This window comes from Podarcis filfolensis, assembly GCF_964270895.1.
Source record: "Podarcis filfolensis genome assembly, chromosome: 13".
In the NCBI taxonomy this organism is placed as follows: Eukaryota; Metazoa; Chordata; class Lepidosauria; order Squamata; family Lacertidae; genus Podarcis; species Podarcis filfolensis.
This window is the reverse complement of record NC_139615.1, coordinates 11,218,289-11,238,508: the sequence shown is the minus strand read 5'-3', so window position 1 is coordinate 11,238,508 and position 20,220 is coordinate 11,218,289. Positions and strand designations below refer to the sequence as shown.

At 39.9% G+C, this 20,220-nt stretch overlaps 1 protein-coding gene across 1 annotated transcript; it reads right to left on the bottom strand.

Annotated features, from left to right (window-relative positions):
* Positions 1 to 3,045: 3,045 nt before the first annotated feature.
* LOC310747320 (vomeronasal type-2 receptor 26-like) lies at positions 3,046 to 18,820 on the bottom strand (the record flags this gene model as incomplete). Its single annotated transcript, XM_083581686.1, has 5 exons — positions 3,046 to 3,349; positions 7,034 to 7,857; positions 16,345 to 16,572; positions 17,207 to 18,094; positions 18,518 to 18,820. The coding sequence occupies 5 exons, from the start codon at positions 18,818 to 18,820 to the stop codon at positions 3,046 to 3,048; spliced, it is 2,547 nt and encodes an 848-aa protein (XP_083437812.1).
* Positions 18,821 to 20,220: the final 1,400 nt, after the last annotated feature.

The following is a 20,220-nucleotide window of genomic DNA, read 5'->3' as shown; positions in this document are numbered from 1 at the left end:
CTATTGAGACACCAATTCACAAGGGTACTCCGCAAGACTATTGACGCTTGCGGTCTACCTTCCCGGCATTATTCAGCACACTCTTTCAGGATCGGTGCTGCTTCTGCAGCCGCACGCTTGGGCCTGCCCGTAGATAGGATTAAGGAACTGGGCCGTTGGAAATCCGATGCTTATAAAGGTTATATCCGGTAACTACGCCGCATTTGCTTACCCGTTTCTCTTTTCTTTCACCTGCAGCTGTTCCCTGGAGAACTGTGTGGATTTGTGGCCACAGTATAGTCCACTGGGCCCGCGTTCGGGCGGTTAGCTGCGGCCTTACCCCGTACCTCGGTTTGCCACCCGGAGTGCGAGTTTCCTGGTTCTCGAGACGTGGCATGCGTTGGGAAGAGCTTATACCATTGTTGACGAAGAGAGTAGCCACGTCTAGACCTCCGGACATCCTCATCGTTCATTTGGGAGAGAACGATCTTGCTAATAGAAAAAGCGTGGACTTGTTATGGGACATAAAAAAGGACCTGGATGCAATCGCGGCTTTGTGCCCCGGAACAACGGTGTTCTGGTCCTCTTTCTTGCAGAGGCTCTCTTGGCGTGGTGCGCATAGCTGTATGGCCATTGAAAAAACCAGGAAACTCCTGAACCGGGTGATAGCCCGTCGTGTGCGCTTTATGAATGGCCGCGTCATTTCTCATACCCGCATCCGGTCCGGTGACCAAACCTTGTACCGGTCTGACGGGGTTCATCTTTCCGATCTTGGAAACGACATCTGGTTAGATAGCGTTATCAGCAGCATCAGGGATTGGTTGCAGCTGTGAGGGTATTGGCGGCGAGCCTTTGGCTCGGGTGGCGGTTAGGCATTGGATTTATGTGTTGTACTGTGTCGAGGAGCTAGGTGTGGCCATCGCCTATGCCTCCAATCTAGGGGTATTCCGTTAAAGGAATCTGGCGGTCGTGTATTCTGTCCGATGCCTGCTTGGCGGGAGGCCATGGCACGACCCTCGGTGACATCAGGGGTGAGCTTTCGTTGGATTTGCATCAACAGGCTCCACCTACTGCTGAATAAACCCACCACGTGTTGAACATCCAATGCCTAAGCCAATACCTTTTCACTGCTGTAATCAATAAAGTTGTGGCCATTTCATGCCCATTAACCATATATCATGTGTCCTTGTGTATTTATTCCTCGACGCGGGGATCGGGTCCTCGCACCACAAGGACTCTCCTCCCTCGAAGAGAGGGGAGTGGTTGTGGGCGGAAGCCGAGCCCCGCCCAGGGGGCGGGAGCCCCCTGCTATCCCTCACTTACCTGGCTGGCGCCCACGCCCACCGGCAGGTAGCCAATCAGGTGCCTCTGGGGGGCGTGCCGGGCAGCTTGATGCTGCGGCGCCAGCCTCGGCTCAGCCTCACTCTTCGCCGCACCGTCACGAGTCACCCACCCTCCACTCCCTTTAGGTTAGGGCCTAGGTCACTTGGCCTTGCTATGGACCTTAGGTTGGTCGCCCCGGTTGCCTGGGGGGCCTGGTAGGAATTTTTCCATTTGGCACTCGGCCTTTTGGTTTTTTCGCCTACCTCGTAGCAATCGTCACAACTTTTGTGGTATTGGTGGGTAGGTTAGGCATTGGATTTATGTGTTGTACTGTGTCGAGGAGCTAGGTGTGGCCATCGCCTATGCCTCCAATCTAGGGGTATTCCGTTAAAGGAATCTGGCGGTCGTGTATTCTGTCCGATGCCTGCTTGGCGGGAGGCCATGGCACGACCCTCGGTGACATCAGGGGTGAGCTTTCGTTGGATTTGCATCAACAGGCTCCACCTACTGCTGAATAAACCCACCACGTGTTGAACATCCAATGCCTAAGCCAATACCTTTTCACTGCTGTAATCAATAAAGTTGTGGCCATTTCATGCCCATTAACCATATATCATGTGTCCTTGTGTATTTATTCCTCGACGCGGGGATCGGGTCCTCGCACCACAATATAAACTTTCCAAGCCATTTAATAGATGCACTTTCTCCATATATAACAACTGCATTGGCATTGCTCTGCATAAAAATTGGCAATGTATTATGTTTGTTTTTTATCATTTCAAGTATGTTACTGGAAAACTGCTCATATTTTTGAACTCTTTCTGTGAATGCTGAACAGATTCCATTTTTGGAAAGCATTGACTCCAGTGTCTGCAAGAAATATTCTCCACCTTCATCATCTTCCACGATAAGCCCAACCCATTTCCATTTGAAGTGCAGTAGTAACTTGATAATTCCCTCATACTGAAGGGCTTCATTGGGAACCATACGGTAAAAGGAAGGGAACGTTTTTGTATTATTCACCTGTGGTTCAAGTGAACCATATGAAATCTGGGTGGATGGAGAGAAATCCAGACATTTTAGAGTGCAAAGAGGAGTTCAGAATCATTCTATTTATCTGTTGCCCTTTTCTTATAGTGCAATCCTATAAATTCCCAACATGCCGTTTTTAGAAGAATCACCATCCTTTGAAAAACACATACACTCACAGTCTTGGTCAAGTTGTACTCTAGATATTTACTCTTTTCACATTTGGAGCAATTCTCCATTACAAGTACTATATACACAGTCGTTGCAACCATGGTGCAGAGGGAAGGCAGCAGGGCTCTCGTCTTATGCACCTGAGAAGACTCTGGGGACTGCCAGAAGTTTGTAGATAGTGATGATGATGAAGAGATTTTGTTTAATATCCCTTTTACTGACAATGTGAAACTAAAAGGGATAACTGTGATGGGAGAGGATGACAACACACACCCATAGGAAATGAGAATCTTTAACAACATTCCTCACATGTCTTTTGGTGATACTGCCAGAGAACCAGATCAGTCTTTGCAACCATGTCCCTCATTCACATCTTTGGATACCACATTATACCCTCCCAAGCAATTCCACATGTTTCAGATGCCTTTCATTTACCCCTATGGAACCACATCATTCTTATGAATCATCAAAGGTCTACTGGAAAGAGGAAGCGAGTGAATTAGGCAATGGGGCACTTTAAGGGAAATTCCCACTGCCCACAATCTACAATCCTACCTGTGGAATCTTGTAAAGACTTAAGATGTCTGCCATGGATGTGGAAGTATCAGAACTCAGGCCTCCAATGATTCCTATCACATTTTTCTGAATGCCACATTTGTAGTTTGGTATAAAGTGATATGATTTAAAGAGCAGGTCCAGGGTGGTCCGATAAGTCATCCTTGAATCAGAGTAGCTGTCATAGATGTGGAACCCAAGAGTGACATTCGGCAACATCTTGGGATTCTCGTTGATCTCATCAACAGCAAACACCAAGGCCAGGATGTGCTGGTAGAACTTGGTCAAAACACTGCAAATAAAGTGATGAGCTATTTCAGGAGTGTACAAAAATATTCTATCACAGTTTTCATCTACTCAAGGTCTAAGAAATTCAGCTGCTTGACTATAGGCACTGGGTACAAGATGCAAAGCTCATCTTTAGCTTAGTCTATTGGATAGAAAGACTTGTGTGACTACCTTTTGCTGAAATATGTTTTTTGTACATCACAAGCAAAGGCATGTTTGCATTAGTCTGCAGCCCAAATCAGAGCTATACTCCCTTGAAATGTATAGACAGAATTGACATCCATAAAGAATTTGCAGGGGTGGGACAGAACTTGTTGATTTTGACTTTCTTCATCCCCAATATTTTTTTCTGTTTTGTTCTTTATTACTCTACAGTTTTAACCAAAACACAGTCTGTATTATAGGAGTGTGCTACAGATTTTTGAACTTAGCCTCTTTCTAAGTGTTCCTGAACCTGGAAAGACTTCTTCTGGTGAAAGATGGCATTCAAATGCATCAGTGGAAGTTGAACTTAATACTGAAGCAATGTTGGATATAGTCACACTGACACAGAGTTTAGGTAGGAAAGATCCTCATTCTGAGGAACTAAGGTGGAGAAAGCAACTAGCCAGGCTTTCTCTTGCATCTCAGGAGGAGACACATGGAAGATGTCAAGCCAAGCATGAAGAAGAAGGAAGTAGCAAATGACATCAGCAACCCTAAGTATATCAGTCTAGCCCAAAGGAAATTCAGCACAGGTTACAGGACAGTCTAGGAAGCTTTTAGATTCCTCTCTGTATCTACCCTTTCCCATGCAGACATATCAACCTTCAGTGCAGGTTGATTTATATCCCAACACTTTCAACATCATCTATTCTTCATGCTCCATAAAATCTCTGTGAATCTTTAGCATCTAGCATTTTGAAACCTAGGGATAAATGAACATAAAAGGAACAGGAGAAAAAATACTATGTCCATCAAGCTCAGTATTATCTGACTAGTGGCAACTCTCTGCATGCAAATGTATATCTGAATGTGAGGATAAGTAGATGCAGTACAAAGCTACGCCATGCACAGGAAAGACTCTGTGTCTATGTATAATAATGATGATGATGATGATGATGATGATGATGATGATGATGATGATGATGGAACACCAAAGCTTACTCTTTCCACATGCCCAGCTGCCAATTTAGATACCTTCTAAGTTTACAGATGTTTGAGTATTTAATTTTATTACCAATAGTTAATGTCCACCCACCCACCTATCTATTCCTTCATATTTGCTTAAAAATTCAGTTTAAATTTCCTCAAAGCAATTTTCAGACAATTTTACAAAGAGAAATAATTACTAAATGTAAATGTAGGTTCCATTTCCTTACTATGGAATGTTAATGAAGTCCTGAGAAGGATGCTTGTTGAACAAAACTTTGGTGAAAACATAATGGATGTGAGATACCATCCCACCAATAAGGAGATCGCCTGGCTGATACCACTCATGTGGAATATGTACAGGATTATTTATGTTGCACCCAACAGTGTGCGCTTCGTGCAACATGTTTAAGAGCAACAAAAACAGAAACAACACAAACATCCTGATTGCCACCTCCCTTCCACACATGGCAACCCTCTATTTCTCAGTTTACAACATCAACTAGTTGGCCATTTCTAAACAGAATGCTGTAGTAGATGTTGGGCTTTTGACCTGGTCCATCAGGGCTGTTCTTACATCATGAACATGTTATTAACATCAGCCTGATTTGAATAAGATGACTTGGGTGGCATCTGACTCTGCCAACACATTCTCAAAGGGCTATCCTTCCATCTTATCCATAACAGCATTTCATAAGGAAGCCCTGAATGCTAATTTGGAAATACTGATTTGAAGTTTGAGCTATCTTGTGGAAAGATGGAAACAGATCAAGATGACAGAGCTCTACCTCTCTCTTGTCCCTAATCTTATCTCACTATGAAGCACAGGTACTTGTAATGATTTCAGAAGGGCTTGTTGTTTTTCTGTGGCCTTCTAGGAATCCATTGGAGCTTTGCCCAGATGAATTGATTATGGTATTTTTATAATTACAAGAGGGACAATCGCTTCTGCAGTGTTTGTTTATTCATGACAAATCATCAGTTACTGAACTAGTGAAGCAAATATTCTTGTCCAAGCATAGATCCCCAGAGTCCATAGGTATTTCAGAATGCTTCTGAAATCTAGATCAATCCTTTATGGGATATCCACTGCTAAAATATACCAGATCAGTGGGCAACCAACATCTGTTTTAAAATGTCTAAGAAAGGCGGTATTTGGGGCAGTCTGTTACATCTTCAGACACCCCTATTCCTCTGTCTGAATTAAAATCAATCGAACACCCAGTGTTCTGCACTAATCATTCAACCTTGGGGGGGGGGGGGAATGAGGGGAATAATCATGTGAATGATAGTAAGGGTGTAGGATGAAAATACTTAACATTTTTATTGTGTTAGGTTTACAGAAAATAATAGAAACATTTTAAAGTCAGGTGTTGTTGTTTTTAAGTAAGCAAAATATACATCAACCAATTCTTAGATTGTAAAACATACAAATAACTTGTCTATGTGTTCTTTTGCTGAGGCAAGTCCTACTCTTAGCTCTTTCCTGAGGAAGATGAGGGTGAATCATTTAGAGAATTTAACTGTTAATTGTAAAGGGGACTCAGAGATCTAACTTACACAATCCATATGTGACTATCCTCTATTTTATCTGTCCTTGTAACAAAGATTTCTATTATATTAGGTTGTAGTTTTTGTACATTTAGTGTCTGTTAATGTTTTGGATGATGACATGGCCATTGGTTGGCACATTAAAAGTTTGATTGATTGATTGAACTTAAGGACCCTCTGCTTATATAATTGCCACATAACTGAGATATTTCGGGAAACCCACAGTCAGTGATCATCCATGGCCAAGATAAGGAGCTGATATCATGCAGAAGACATGCATTCGATATTGTGGGCCAATTCTATGGAACTTTTTCCTATCTGAGATCAGACAGCCCCACTCCCTCTTGAAAAAGCAGAGCCCAGTGATAAACCTTTTAATTTCAATAAGCATTTAAGGCAACTTTTCTGATTAGTATTAACTGTTTTTATCTTTATTGTGTCCTCTTCAACTTTTCTATAAATCACTGAGAGACCATACAGTTAAGTGGCATAGATATTGTGTAAATAAAATACACAAACAATCCTACCCTCTAAAATGGATGGTAAGGGTTGCTCTGAGTTGGTTTTTTATTGCCTTCAAATATCTATGTAAAAATCTCACACCCATGTACCCTATAGAATAAGAAGAAACCAATAGTCAAATCTTTATTCCATGCGTTAGAAATGATGCATGAGCATCCACTGTAATATCAACATTAACTATCTGAAAAACTCCATCTACCACCTTTACTTAAGTGCTTTAGGTCTACTCCATCAATCAGCGTCTCGCTCATTTAGAAGGGTAGTAGGGTTATTTCTTACTTAAATTTAAATATCCTTTGTCGAACTTTACTCCTGTGAACTTTTCTCTCATATGCTCTACAGACTATAAATCAACCCTAACCCTCCAAAGCAACAACATAACTGAAATAGTTTAATACTCCCAATTCATTTATACTTCTTTTATGATCCTACATAGATAATAAAAATATTGTTGAAAACACAAACTCATCAATTTGTTTATTACTTTCTTCGTATTAGCTGTTCCCTGTTGTTGAGCTCAGGCTTCACCAAAATTATGTAACATTTTGGGGAAAAGATGCAGCCCAGTAAACCAGCACTGGAAGCCAAGATGGAGAAAATCTCCACTGCCACCATGTATTTTCCTCTGGTGCTTAAGTAAGTTGGAACAAAGGACAGCCACACACTGCAAAAGACCAGCATGCTGAAGGTGATAAACTTGGCTTCATTAAAACTGTCAGGCAATTTTCTGGCTAGGAAGGCCACAATGAAGCTGACAATGGCCAGGAAGCCCATGTAGCCTAGGACAGAATAGAACATGGTGATGGATCCTTCATTGCATAACAGTATAATTTGTTCAGTCACTGAGTGCATGTCCAAATCTGGGAATGGGGGAGAGGTTGCCAGCCAGAGAATGCAGTTCCCTACTTGAACAATGGAGCAGGAAAGGACGATGGAATATGTCAGTCTCTTCCCCATCCAATTCCTCATCCTGGATCCTGGTTTGGTAGCCATAAATGCCAAAACGACAGAAATGGTTTTGGCCAAGATGCTAGAGAGGGCCACACAGAAGATGGTGCCAAAACTTGTTTGTCGGAGAAGGCAAGTTGCCTCATTAGGCATTCCGATGAACAGCAAAGAGCAGAGGAAACACAAGAGGAGGGAGGTGAGGAGAATGTACGTTAGACTTCTGTTGTTGGCTTTGACTATGGCAGTGTCCCGGTGCTTAATGAAGATGCCCAGCACCAGAGCTGTGACCAGAGACAATAGAAGTGCAGAGGAAGTTGAAACAATAGCCAAAGTGTCATCAAAGGCTAGGAAATTTGAGATCTTAGGGATGCAGTGATTGTGGTCCTTGTTCGAATGCTTATCTTCTGGGCAATGGATGCAAGTTTCTGAAAAAGGTTGCAATGTATGGCAATTTAAAACCAAGGATTATTCTAGTGGTTCATTTTCACCCAGTCCTACAAACATACCAGAAATATGATGCATACAAATTATTTCATTTACACTTCATTTTAAAAGCAAAGATATGAAAATAACTACATATCTGCTTAATAAAGCATGCCCTGTTTCCCCATCATATCACAGCACGTGGCAGAACTATTTGATCAGTTCAGCCTATGTGGAGGGAATGAAAAGAAGGACCAGCCAGGCCCTGTATGAAACAGGAGAAGATGGTGATGAATAGAGTGGCTTACAAGCACACCCCTTTCGTCCTGATCTTTCTTTCATTGTTAGCTCAGTACCTGCCTACCCAGACCACAGTATTAGCTGGTCTGATGGCTTTTTATTGAGAACAGAGTAAGTTGTATCACTCCAATATTTGCTTGACAGCTTGAGAGTTTTTTCCTACCTGATTCATACCAACTGGGAGCCAAGGATTGCTCCTGCATCTGCAAGTTCCTTTAAATAGTTTTTGAAAGAAGTTCCATTCATCGGAATGGTATAATAATAATAATAATAATAATAATAATAATAATAATAATAATTTAATATAATAATAATAATAATTTAATATAATAATAATAATAATTTATTATTTATACCCTTCCCATCTGACTGGGTTTCCCCAGCCACTCTTGGTGGCTTCCAACTGAATATTAAAAACAATACAGCATCAGACATTAAAAACGTCCCTAAACAGGGCCGCCTTCAGTTGTCTTTTAAAAGTAAAATAGTTGTTTATTGCCTAGAAATCTGCTGGGAGGGCTTTCTACAGGGCAGGCGCCACTACCGAGAAGGGAAAAGGCCCTCTGCCTGGTTCCCTGTAACCTCACTTCTCACAGTGAGGGAACCGCCAGAAGGCCCTTGGCGCTGGACCTCAGTGGCTGGATGCTGGGGGTGGAGATGCTCCTTGAGGTATACAGGACCGAGGCCGTTTAGGGCTTTAAAGGTCAGCACCAACACTTTAAATTGTGCTCTGCCATTGTGCATGGCCATCCTTTCTAAAGATGTATCTGAAGATGATGGATGATATATGCACATGTGAAATGCTATGCTTTAAAATATTTTAACAGAACATAAAATTGAACAGAACACAGAAAGCTTGAATAAGCTGACTGGACAAGTTGCACAGAATGCCCAGTCTATTGGAGAATTAAAGGAGGCTGTAGGTGAAAATCGTAAACTGGCTGAAGATACTAGTCAAAGATTGGAAGAACTTGAGAAAGAAGTAAGACCACTCAGCAAACAAGTTGGAGAACATCAGATTTACTTTTTGATGACAGAACTGCGAAACAGGGAGACCAACTTGAGGATACGGTCAATACCAGAGGTGGAAGAAGATAATTTTATTGAATTTCTAACTAAGGAATTTGCCAAGTTTTGGAAGTTAGAGGAAAAAGACTTTAAAATTGTATCTGCTTTCAGGCTTGGCAGAGTCAGAAGGACAGAGAAGCCCAGAGATTGTTTGATAACACTGAGATCAAAGGAGGAAAGGGACAAGATTTTGGGCCTGCACTACGAAAAGTCACTAGACATTTTGGGCAAGAGAATTGAAATCTACAAGGACATTCCTAAGCAGTTGCTGGACCTTAGATCTAACTACACGGAATTGGCAAGACTGTTGAGAAGCAACGCAATTATCTTCAGGTGGGAGTTTCCACAAGGATTATCCTTTACCTACAGAGGGAGAAAGATCAAAATCAAAACAGTGGAAGATAGAGACAAGTTTTTGGGAGCACACGGAGAAGACCTCCACAAAGGACTTGGATTGCCAGCGCCAGAACTTCCAGAGGAGCCCGCCCCCTCGGATCCTCAAGGACCGGAGAACAAGGTACCACCCCAGAAAGAATAACCAGACCTATCCAGGATGTCTCTGCAGCTTTTGAGCTGGAACATAAATGGCTGTAACAGTCCCGAAAAAAGGTCTAAAATTTTTCATATTTTAAAAAAGGAACAATTGGACATTATATGCTTACAAGAAACACATGTGATTAGGCTCCATAGAAAGGTGTTAATAAATAAAAGGCTTGGTCAAGAATTTATATCATCGGATACAGTTAAAAAGAGAGGTGTAGTGATCTATGCAAAAGAGAGCCTTTCACCAAAATTTCTCTTTAAAGATGAAAGTGGAAGAATCCTCGCAATAGAAGTACAGTATCAAGGAGAAAAAATTTTGATATTAGGAATTTATGCTCCAAATGAAGGAAAATCGGATTTTTATAAGAAGTTGCACGAGACCATGCTGGATTATCTGGATTACAACAACGTCATCATGATGGGGGACATGAACGGGGTCGTATCAACAAATATGGATAAGTCACAGAACCAGAACATTACTAAAGAGGGAAGACTACCTAAGACCTTTTTTGAAATGACTGACAATATGGACTGGGTTGACATCTGGAGAGTTAGAAACCCCCTGGGAAGAGAAGGAACATTCTTTTCTGAAGCTCAACTGACTTGGACACGAATCGACCAAATATGGATAACTAGAAGTCTGGCACCTAAGGTGAGGAAGGTGGAAATCTGCCCCAAAACATGCTCCGACCATAACGCCTTGAGAATGGATATGACATTGATCCCAATCGGCTCCTTTAGATGGAAGATGAATGATGGCCTGTTTAGAGACCAAAGAATTGTAAAGAAGGCCCAAAAAACCTTAAAGGATTATTTTGAGATTAATTTGAACACTACGGTGGAAAAAAGAACTATCTGGGATGCAAGTAAAGCTGTGATGAGAGGGTTCTTGATTCAACAGAATTCCTTAAAGAAAAGACTGCAAAATGAAAAGAAAGATAAAATTCTGGAAAGTATCAAAGAGTTGGAGAAGAAGTTAAGATCTAACCCGAAGTCCCAACCGATTCTGAGAGAAATTAAACTTTATCAGGCGCAATATTCCAAGCTGATAAATCAGGAAATAGAATGGAAGATTAAAACAATGAAACAAAAAACTTTTGAATCGGCAAATAAATGTGGGAAACTGCTAGCTTGGCAGTTGAAAAGGAGACAAAGATTAAATACAGTAACAAACTTAGAGGTTGAAGGAAGGAACATTCAGAACCCGGGAGAGATTAGAAAGTGCTTCCAGAGGTATTTTAAAAAGTTATATACTCAAGGGCCACAAGATGAAATAGAGATTAAACAATTTTTGGAGAGAAATGGATTAGCAAAGCTGTCAGAAGAAAATAGAACAATTTTAAATGGCAAAATAACACGACAAGAGATTGAACAGGCCATCCTGAGTCTGAAACAGGGCAAATCACCAGGGCCAGATGGACTGACCTCTAACTACTATAAGACATTGAAGGATTATTTGATACAACCTTTGTTGGAGGTCAGTAATGAAATAATGGAGGGGAAGAAGGCGCCTGAATCGTGGAAAGAAGCATTTATCACATTGATTCCAAAGTCAGAAACTGAAAAGACACAACTCAAGAATTACCGTCCCATCTCCCTTTTAAATGTGGATTACAAAATATTTGCAGATGTTTTGGCACGAAGATTTAAGAAAGTTTTAAGTGAGATAATCCATAAAGACCAGGCAGGCTTTCTCCCGGGCAGACATATGTTTACTAACACAAGGAACATCATAGACATATTGGAACTTTTACAAACAAACATAAACACTAAAGCAGTTTTAATTTTTATAGACGCGGAGAAAGCCTTTGACAACATATCTTGGAAATTTATGAAGGGGAATTTAAAAGAAATGGGAGTGGGACGGGGGTTTGAGAACGGGATTGAGGCAATATATTCAGAACAAAAGGCTAAACTGATAGTTAACAATGTGGTTACAGAAGAGTTTAAAATTGAAAAAGGTACACGACAAGGCTGCCCGATTTCCCCATTACTGTTTATCTCGGTTCTGGAAGTGCTCCTGAATATGATTAGGGGGGACCGGTGGGTGGAAGGGATTCAGGTCGGAGCGAAACAATATAAACTTAAAGCTTTTGCAGATGACCTAGTTTTGACATTACAGGAGCCGGAGTCTAGTTTGAAAAGAGTTCTACAACTGATTCAAAACTTCGGTCGAGTGGCAGGATTTAAGTTAAATAAGCAAAAAACTAAAGTTTTGGGGAAAAACATGACAGATATTGAGTTGGAACAGCTTCAGAAAGAGACAGAACTAAATGTGGTTAAAAAAGTTAAATACCTAGGGGTAAACATAACAGCAAAAAATCTGAGTTTATTTAAAGATAATTATGAAAAATGTTGGTCAGAGATTAAGAGAGACTTGGATAGTTGGTCAAGACTAAAACTTTCTTTGTTAGGCCGAATAGCTGCCATCAAGATGAATGTATTGCCAAAAATGTTATTTTTGTTTCAGACACTGCAGATTGTAGACAAGACAGAGTGTTTCCGGAAGTGGCAGAAAGATATTTCTAAATTTGTCTGGCAGGGCAAAAAGCCCAGAATCAAATTTAAAATATTAACAGATGCGAAAGAAAGAGGGGGCTTTGCCCTGCCAGATTTAAAGTTGTATTATGAAGCTGCAGCTTTCTGCTGGTTGAAAGATTGGTTACTTCTTGAAGATACGGATGTCTTGGATTTGGAAGGTTTTAATAATGCGTTTGGATGGCATGCATATTTATGGTATGATAAAGCTAAGATAAATAAGGCCTTCAAGAACCATATTGTCAGAAAATCAGTTTTTAATGTCTGGACAAAATATAAAGACTTACTGGAGAATAAAACTCCGAGGTGGCTGTCACCCCTGGAGGCTAAGGCTCGGAAAAGAGCCAATATGGAGGCCAACTGGCCAAAATATTGGGAGATAATAGAAAAGGATGGTGACAACTGGAAATTGCAGAGTTTAGAAAAGATGAGAGACAAAGTGCGAGACTGGTTACACTATGCTCAGATTAAAGAAGTGTTTAAAAATGACAAAAAGTTAGGATTCCAAGTGGAAAAGTCAAAGTTAGAAACTGAACTGTTAGAACCTAAGACTAAGGTACTTTCAAGAATGTATAACTTGCTGCTGAAATGGAACACACATGACGAAATGGTAAAATCAACAATGATAAAATGGGCGCAGGATATTGGGTATAATATTATGTTTGAAGATTGGGAAAGGTTGTGGACCTCCGGGCTGAACTTCACTGCATGTAATGCGTTGAAGGAAAATGTGATGAAAATGATGTATAGATGGTACATGACCCCTGTTAAACTGGCTAAAATATACCATTCGTCTGATAGCAAATGTTGGAAATGTAAGGAAAATGAAGGAACATTTTTTCACCTCTGGTGGACCTGCCCTAGAGTGAAGGCCTTTTGGGAGAAGATATATAATGAATTAAAAAAGGTGTTTAAATACACCTTTACTAAGAAACCAGAGGCCTTTCTCCTGGGTATTGTCGGCCAGAGTGTGTTAAAAAAGGACAGAACATTCTTTTTGTACGCAACAACAGCAGCAAGAATATTAATTGCCAAGAATTGGAAAACTCAGGAGCTACCCACTGTGGAAGAATGGCAGATGCAACTGATGGACTATATGCAATTAGCCGAGATGACCGGCAGAATTCGAGACCAGGGAGAAGAAAGGATGGAAGAAGACTGGAGGAAATTTAAGATTTATTTACAAAAATATTGTAATTTGGTTGAGTGTTGAATTGGATGCCAGTGCAGACAATTGTCTACCATTAAATTAGATTTAAGGCTGAATTATATGTCAAACCAAATTAAGATTATTAATTAAGATGAGTTAAATGATAATTTGTTTGAAATTAATTTAATAATGATGTAAGTGTAGGCGGGAGGTGTGGGGGAGTCCCATGTAACAATTGAGAGATGTTAAATGGACAATGATAAGTTGTGCTTATCTAATATATGCTTTATTTGAAAACTTCAATAAATATATTATAAAAAAAAAAAATAAAATATTTTAACAGAACAGGAGCTGCTCTTCTTATTTGAAAACATCCATTCTTTCATTGGAATGATCTTAGATCTTGATGCTAAAATGTGTTGCCCATATTTCTAAAGATAGGCTCCTCATTCATGTTATATATAAATGTGAAATAATTCTTAGTTTTAACACACACACACACAATTAATGACTTGGGAAAGAGCTACTTGGAGTTTACTGCGATAAAGTGTGTCATTTGGAATATCTTAGCATGGCTTGTCCTACCCTTTAACATACATCTCATACAAACACACATAGGAATAACGAGTGATGGTAAACTTGGAAAAGAACTACTCAGAGTTTACTGCAATAAATCGTATGATTTGGAATATCTTAAAGACTTTTCTTACCCTTCTCATTTGAGTACATCCCTTCTGGACATGGAGCACAATCATAGCAGCAAAATTTCTTCCCCTCCTTCTTTTTCTTCATATGACCAGGAGGACAGTAAGCATTACACACCGAAAGGGGTGGCACCTTTGCAAAGATATGAGAGAAGCATAATAACATAAGAGCCCTACAGAATCAGACCAGAGGCCCAGCTCGTCCAGCATGCTGTCCTCACATTGACCAACTAGATGCAAATAGGAAGCCTGTAAACAGAAACTGACTACACACTCTCCCAACTTGTGAATTCTATGACTAACTGGGACACAGTCATTCAGGGTATCTAGACATTTTACTTCCTTGTCATGGCTGGGTACATGAATGTTCCAATCTATGTGAGAATAATGGAAGTCACCCATTACCACAGTTTCCTTTTTTATGCGTTCTGGATTTTGTTCTCCGTCTCAAGTTCACCATAGGCATTTTGCTCAGGGGGAAGATAGGAGATACTAGTATTAAATCACTCTTAGGTCTTTGTATTATCACCCACAACAATTCTATAAGTACACTGCTATTTTGGGGATTTGCTCCTGGAAACTTTGTCCTCTTTGACATACAAAGTGACATCACCTCTAGAATGCCCTTAGTCCCTCAGTCCAGTTTCTCTCTATTCCACCAGGTTTAAATTATGCCCATTATACCCATGCTCTCATCTAAGACAAAGTAATACAGCTTACTCATCTTGCCTTACAGGCTTCTAGCATTACCGGGTGGGTGGGTGGGTGTGGAATAGTATAGAAAAATATGTAGGGATTTCATCCTATAGCACCCTAGTAAATCAGAAGGCTAGTGATACAAAATATAAGTCAGGCTTCCTCAGCCTCGGCCCTCCAGATGTTTTTGGCCTATAACTCCCATGATCCCTAGCTAGCAGGACCAGTGGTCAGGGATGATGGGAATTGTAGTCTCAAAACATCTGGAGGGGCGAGGTTGAGGAAGCCTGATATATGGTTCATAAGTGAAGAAGTGGCACATCCTGTGTGAGGAATAATTTCTGTACTGAGCATCACAGAAACTCAAAAAGGTTAGAAGGTCCATATTTAGTCCATCCAAAGGCAGAACTAGCTTAGGATTTCAAACAAATGCCACTAACTAGAGACTTGCCCCAGAGGTTTCCGAAGAAAGCTATGGCAAGCAACATCATCTGTTTTCTGACAACCACTGCTCCATCTTAGTCTGAGATGCCTTCTCTGGATGGTACAGTTTTTATTGTTCTTCCATTATTTATTTATATACTTCTGATAAGCAAAAATGCCTTATTTTTGTTGTCATAGCTTTTTTATTTCTATAACTTTGGGTATGCCTGAAAGGACCATGCTCTCAAGAGGATTTACAGAAATTTAATGGGGGGATCAGTTTCAATATCATGTACAATGAAAGCTCAACCAACACAATAGTGAACAGCCAACTCTAATTTGTACAATAAGTACAAATTTATATTCAGTGGTACCTCGGGTTAAGTACTTAATTCGTTCTGGAGGTCCGTTCTTAACCTGAAACTGTTCTTAACCTGAAGCACCACTTTAGCTAATGGGGCCTTCTGCTGCTGCCGTGCCGCCAGAGCCCGATTTCTGTTCTTATCCTGAAGCAAAGTTCTTAACCTGAAGCACTATTTCTGGGTTAGCGGAGTGTGTAACCTGAAGCGTATGTAACCTGAAGCGTATGTAACCCGAGGTACCACTGTAATGGGGGAGGGCTCACACAACCAATAACCTGCAGCTTAAAAATGATATTTTAAAAACAGAACGAATTGCAATAAAATAATCTTAATAAAATATCAGTGGGAACAGATGGATATATATAACCTTCTTAAAGGCTGGTATTGACACAGGCAGGAGATCCATGTGCTTGAAACCACCTCTGTTTAGTACTTGCTACTCTGAATTTAATGGCAGGCCTAAGACAAAGTCACAGCTATGGCCATACATTTGAATGGAATGGTCTTCCAGTGAATTTCAAATTAAATAATGTATTATGCGAAGGAATGTTCTTTTTGTTTTCTTTACACCTCTTGCCCTTCTGTTTCACTGAATGACTAATAATGTTGGCATTTGGAAGACTGCACAGCTATTTCCCACCTGAGCCAGGTCTTTAATCCATTTGATTCTGTCCTCATTGATGGCGAGCTCTTTTCCAGAAGGAGCCTGTGGATCCAGACTTCCCACTTTGACCCTAGCGTAGGATTGATTTGGGAACGTGACCAAGTTTCTAATATCAAAACCAGATGCCAGTTCTCCATGTTCATTTAATGTAATTTCATCTCCGGCACTGTTGTTGAATGAGATCCTCTGAAGTAATGCATGGAGCTAGAAGGAAAATGGGAAAATAAAAAGTTCTATATGGACTTATTCCCAATAAGACTAATGGAAGGTGTTGGAACTTTTGGAAGCAGATGGAAGATGAGAGTGGCAAAATTATGGCACAGTGTAAATTCAACAGCTGAAGGCTGCCTCATTAGTTTTAACCTTTTAAATGCCTGCTGCTAGTGTAAGTGAAGTTACAGGGAACCAGGCAGAGGGCCTTCTCGGTTGTGGCACCCACCCTGTGGAATGCCCTCCTATCAGATGTCAAGGAAATAAACAACTATCTGACTTTTAGAAGACATCTGAAGGCAGCCCTGTTTAGGGAAGTTTTTAATGACTGATGTTTTAATGTATTTTTAATATTTTGTTGGAAGCTGCCCAGAGTGACTGGGGAAACCCAGCCAGATGGGTGGGGTATAAATTATTATTATTATTATTATTATTATTATTATTATTATTATTATTATATTAATATCTGTGACCATTAATGTTGATTTAATGCCTTGTTACAAAATACTCCCCTTTCCGATAAATAGAATTACTTAAATTTTATTATTGTTCTAAAGGGGCTAAATTCCAGAACTTGCCCATGGTTACGTGTGACACTGCAGGATTACATGGAAGCAGGAAAAAATACCTGCCAGGCTTCCACATTCTGAGGAGACAGCCTGCTCTTGTACTCCATTGTCCTGTGGTTGACGCTAGCTGAGTACATGCTATGTAAAGCGTGTGCTAGAGCGTAGACAGCATTATAGATACTGTAGCTGTGGCCGGTCATGCTCATTTCAAAATAAGGTGATGGAATGTTCTCGAGAGCCTCCTCTCCATCACACATTTCATCAGTGCCTGGTGACACACTGCTGTTTGAAAGCGTACAACTGAATGCCTGTTCCCAGAAATCTTTGATAAAACCATCTCCATCTTCCCAGGAAGGATTTACGGCCGAAAGAAATTCTTGGAAGTTCTGCAGCTCTTTAGAATGAATAGCAAAGGAGATAGCACCATGGAAAATTTGTATATCAGTGCGAAATCGTTTTTGAAATATGTTTAATGTGAAATCAATTTGGGCTGTCGTAATCCATACTTTTGCTGTAGAGACCTCTTTGTATTGAGGAAATATCATCTGAACCATCCTAGCTATCCTCAGAGCTACTCCTAACCACATAATAGCTGCTCTTTCTCCATATATAACAACTGCATTGGCTTTGCTCTTCAGGAAAGGGGGTAATACAACCCTTGTTTCAGATGCCATATCAATGATGCTGCCAGAGGAGTGCAGATTGTATTGAACTCTTTCAGCATATGCTGAACATATCTGATTCTTGGAAAACATTAGCTCCATGGCCTTCAAGAATCGTTCTCCACTTTCATTATCTGGAGTGATGAGCCCAACCCATTTCCATCTGAAATGTAGCAATAACTGGACAATTCCTTGATACTGAAGGGCTTCATTGGGGACCATGCGATAAAAAGAAGGGAGCTTGAGTTGATAATTCACTTCTGGTTCAAATGAACCATATGAAATCTGAAAAGGAAAAAAGGAAATCTGATTAATATTCTATGGACTTTTAAATGAGTTTGTTGGAAGGGGGTTAATGTTACTGTTTCGTTTTGTTTTAACTATTTATTTTGTACTTTTATCCTGTATTTTTATCTTATGAACTGCCCTGAGATCCTTGAAGAGTGATATTATTATTATTATTATCATTATTATTATTATTATCCACACATACTCTTTCTTGGTATAACTTTCCTTTCAATATTTGCCCCATTAACTTACCTAAATTCTCAGCATTACATGATTTTTAGAATCTCTCCCCCCCCCCCAAAAAAAATACCCAAATTATATCTCATGCAGTCATTTCCATTTTATACCAAATTCCTAATGGGAAGAGATTTATGGCAGGGATAAAAAGACATTGCCATGGAGCTCATGCTCAGATCCTACCTGTGGAATCTTGTAAAGACCTAAGATGTCTGCCATGCATGAGGAGATATCAGAGCTCAATCCCCCAATGACTCCTACTGCATTTTCCTGAGTGTCACATTTGTAGTTGGGGACAAATTGATGTGATTTGAAGAGCAGGTCCAGAGTACTACGGTAGGCCATTTTTGGATTGGAGTAACTGTCATAGATGTGGAATCCGAGAGTGACATTGGGTAAGATCTTGGGATTCTCATTGACCTCATCAACAGCAAACACCAGGGCCAGGATGTGCTGGTAAAACTTTGTCACCACACTGCAAATCATTTGTCACTAGTACACAAAATCATTTTAGCACAATATCCACCCACTTTAAATATGATAGTTTCAACTGCCTGACTATGAGGATAAGGCACAAATAAACAAATTAATAATTAGCTGGTGATTTTCTTATTGGAAAACGGAAAAATCTATTCTGGTTACTATTGCCTGAATTGTGTGTTTAGACTTTTGCTTCATATAATTATGTATATTAGGAATAAGAACTGTATTCAAGCCAAATCAGATTGTTAATATCTCACATAGATTGAACAGAGATTTCATTTTCAGTATTAATTATTAAGTGTCTTTGAAACCAATACTTCATGACTAACTTGCATTCATTATTATTGTAACTCCTGATTAATATATGGAATAAAGAACATATATGAGATAAAGAACCTACGGTATTCAAAAACAGGCTATGGGGGAATGCTAGTATATATATATTTATGTGGGGCAGTAATAATTTATGGCAATCAATTAAGAAAATATAAATGTCTAAGGAGGAGTTCAGAGATGAGTAAAAGCATGCTGTTTCTGTTGAAAATTCCAGACTATGTGAAGGATTTAGAAGAAAATTGAGAAGAAAGTATTCAAAATTTGCAAATATAGTACTTGGTGGATGACTGCTGATGCAGATTTTAATATTCAGAATAATTATGGTTCAATATTTTGATAACTTCTTTTCAGATGTAGAAAATTGTGCGAGTAGCACAAAGGATCTTTATAAATAACAATTTTTGGCTGGCATCTAAAGGCAACAAGGTGTTAGGAGCAGGTGGGTCTTCTTAGGGCAGGCATTCCAGAGATTTGGTGTCCCTACTTGAAAAGGTTTATCTAAAAATATTGGAGGAAAAAATCCCAGAGAGTAAAAGCATGAAGTTGATTGTGAATCTGTTGAAAACAAATGAGTAAGCCATTGAAGAAGTCAGGGTGGCCGATGAAAAGGCTGTGAAACAACAGCTACAAGAAGATAAATAATATTTGTTGATTTTTACATTTATTTGTATAATGAAGGCCTCAGCAAATATAATTTTGCAAAACCTGGATGCACCCTAGACTGCCATTTTTAAAGCGCACAAATTGGTCAAGACATATCTGAAGTGTGTGGTGCAGATATTTTGGGCATCTAATCATAGAATGACTTATTTCCCCAAAGTGATTTGTTTGGTAGGTCTCCCACTTCCATTTCCTCTCTTTCTGTCACCCAGTCTACTGTCTTTCCCTCATTTTTTCCTCTCTCCTCCATTCACACTGAATTAGGCTGAGGTCAACATGTGATACGCAGTCTACTAGCGGCTAAGCAGCTATGCATTATAACCAGAACAATGAGCAATTGGATCAAAAAAATGTCATGTTTTGAAATATCCATCATAGTCTATGTTCACTTTTTGATCATTTCATAT